The sequence below is a fragment of the Lichtheimia ornata genome (genome assembly GCF_029851405.1).
Source record: "Lichtheimia ornata isolate CBS 291.66 chromosome Unknown scaffold00068, whole genome shotgun sequence".
Lineage (NCBI taxonomy): Eukaryota > Fungi > Mucoromycota > Mucoromycetes > Mucorales > Lichtheimiaceae > Lichtheimia > Lichtheimia ornata.
In genome coordinates, this window is record NW_026695388.1 from 166,506 (window position 1) to 169,295 (window position 2,790).

At 43.6% G+C, this 2,790-nt stretch overlaps 1 protein-coding gene across 1 annotated transcript; it reads left to right on the forward strand.

The window, feature by feature from the left end:
* On the forward strand, window positions 1-1,341 carry O0I10_010364 (uncharacterized protein; the record flags this gene model as incomplete). Its single annotated transcript, XM_058490346.1, has 3 exons — window positions 1-39; window positions 100-916; window positions 977-1,341. The coding sequence occupies 3 exons, from the start codon at window positions 1-3 to the stop codon at window positions 1,339-1,341; spliced, it is 1,221 nt and encodes a 406-aa protein (XP_058338942.1).
* Window positions 1,342-2,790: the final 1,449 nt, after the last annotated feature.

Here is a 2,790-nt window from a genome sequence, read left to right on the forward strand (position 1 = left end):
ATGACATGCGATATAGAGGACGATAACGACCCATACAAAGTATCTACATGCGCAAAAGACACCATACACTTGAAATGTTATTCATAAGGTTTTGTTTAGATCAATATAAACTTAGAGGATGACTCGGACAGCAACAAAAAAGCGTACTTCGAAAAAGGCCTTCGCACACTCTTAGCCGACCCATTTTTCTTGCTGCTCTATGTACCTGAAGATGGGGACAGGATGCAAATTATACGACCTGCTAATGACTCATATCATCGCAAACGCATGATCAAAAAGATCAATGAAGCAAAACGCGTTCCATCGTTTTATTATGCGTTATCACACCTTTGGGGACTCACAAAAGACAACCTATACGAGTGGAATCAAATCAGCGACTACGTGGATGACGAGGAAGGACAACCAGTGAAGCCTGTGTCCATGCGACCTGAGAAACGCGATGCATTACTAGCACTACTCAAAGATCACCCTGATAGTTATTGGTGGATCGACGTCTTGTGTGCACGTTTTGATACACCCTTGGATATCATGGGAGATATCTATGCTTATTGCCTTGAATGTATTGCGATGATCGATTGTGAGCCGAACCTGATATCTGAAATTCATACAGCGGTGGATGAGCTAGCAGCACTCGAGAAATTAGCATACAGAGAAGAGATAGAATGGTCAACATACAAGGAGTTGTGTCAACCCAAATGCTCCCTATTGGTTGAACACTTGCATACATTTTTCCAAAGCGAATGGTGGCAACGTGTATGGACTTGGCAGGAGATGGCTCTACCTGTAGGAGACGTGCGCTATATTGCTGAAACAGATATTCACCGATTTCAAACCAACTCTTTAACGCTGGACATAATGACAGCGTCTAAAATTTCGAGTATGACGTATTATCATGTTGACTTCGACAAACAAAACGGTACGTTACATCGTATGCATAAATTGATATTGATCACACTGATAACCAGTTAGCCAGCAGATGCATTTTATGAAGTTCGTTTATGTCTTTCAGACATAAAGGCTGCTAAGACATCCAACTCTTACCGTATCAGCGGTATCGACTTTCGAGGCAGATTTGAAAGGGCAGTGTGGTCATTGAGTGGATCCAAGCGACGATGTTATGATCCAGTGGATTATGTCTATGGTGTGCTGGGGATGTTGCGGATCAAAATCCCAAGGATGGAGGATCCCAATGACGTTTGGCGCCATTTCTTATCACAGTTGGATGATTTAGTTCCGCGTGATGGAAGATGGATTGATCTTGCAGACGAAATCGATTTACGTAAAGTTAAAAATATTGGCGAAGTGTACCACGAGTGGTATAAGGTTCTGAATAAACGTTGAAGGCTACTATCAGGAGCAAAGAATGGCCTTTTTAAACGACTGTGATGATGATTTTGTTGTTGCATTGTTGCAGCAAAACACTGGTGACACGTGTAACACGCTGTTGGTCGCAGCAGTGTTCTTTCGGTGCCTCTCTTTCTCTTTCACGTCTACTCTTCCCACTCAAACTTCAACACGTCCAACCTTATCATGTTCCACCGATCGACAAGCTGTATACGATTCACTTGCTTCTCTCCATCATGCCAAGTCCACGATTGCTTCCAACTGACCCGATGGCAAGCCCATGGCGAATGAGCTTCGCTTCAGACACTATTACAACACACCTTTCTTTGACACCACACCCCCACTTGCTCTTTTCTACAATACTCATTCTTCTCAACCTCGATTGCAGCAGCTTCCATTAGCTTGGTCATCTGTTGGCCGATTGAATCTTGCTATTTATTGGACACAGGCTTATCCTTTTCTACACTCAACAAGAAGTATACGTCGAACGCGTTCTTTCGCTATGGGTATACTGGATGGACAAGGTAAAGTGTTTGGTAGACGCCATGATGATGGAGGAAAGGATCTACGACAACAGAAAGGGCTCACTCTTTTATTTGACAAGGTGAATGAGATGAATGAAGGATGACATGGCTTGATGCAACACAACAAGGGGACACTTTTTATCATGATGATGGAGCGGATCCGATTCTTTTTACATGAGCGGATGACAGGACTTGAAGGATGGCATCGTTTCATGCAAGACAAGACGAGTCGCTTTATCACCGAGATGGTTTGGATCGCTTCTTTTTCAAAGGAATCGATGGCATGAATTAGATATGGAGGACACCAAGGTGGGTCAATTGATGATGATGAGGTAGACGAGACGATTCATTTTCAAATGAATAAATGAGGCTGCAGGAACATCATCTGGAGTGCGTACATGTGGGTATGGGATACCTTTTATATATGGATGATGTGTTTGTCGAGCGTTTCTATTTGCAAACATGTAATGTAAAGAGCAATGATAATAAAAAAATCAAACGTTTGTAGACGACCTGGGAAGGGTGATCGTGTTGTTACCTGGTTGCAGTAATAAAATGAGAGCTTGGTCGAGGACGTACATAGGTGTGTGGCAAGGGCGGCATTTGAATCTTCCATCCGGGATTGAAGATTAGAACCACGCCGTTGAATGCCCCTGAGTGTCAACGCGATAAAAATCCGCTCCTCTTCTGCTTGCTGGTTATTTTTTCCCTCCTCCACTACGCTTCTCAATACGTCCAGCTATACCATGTGCGACAAATCTACAAGCTGTATGCGATTGACCTGCTTTTCCCCATCGCGGCAAGCCCACAATTGCTTTGAACCGATCCCATTCCGCTGAATGCCAACCCATGGCGAGTGAACTTTCCTGCAGACATTATTACAACGTACGTTTTCTTTGATACCACACACCCACCACTTGCT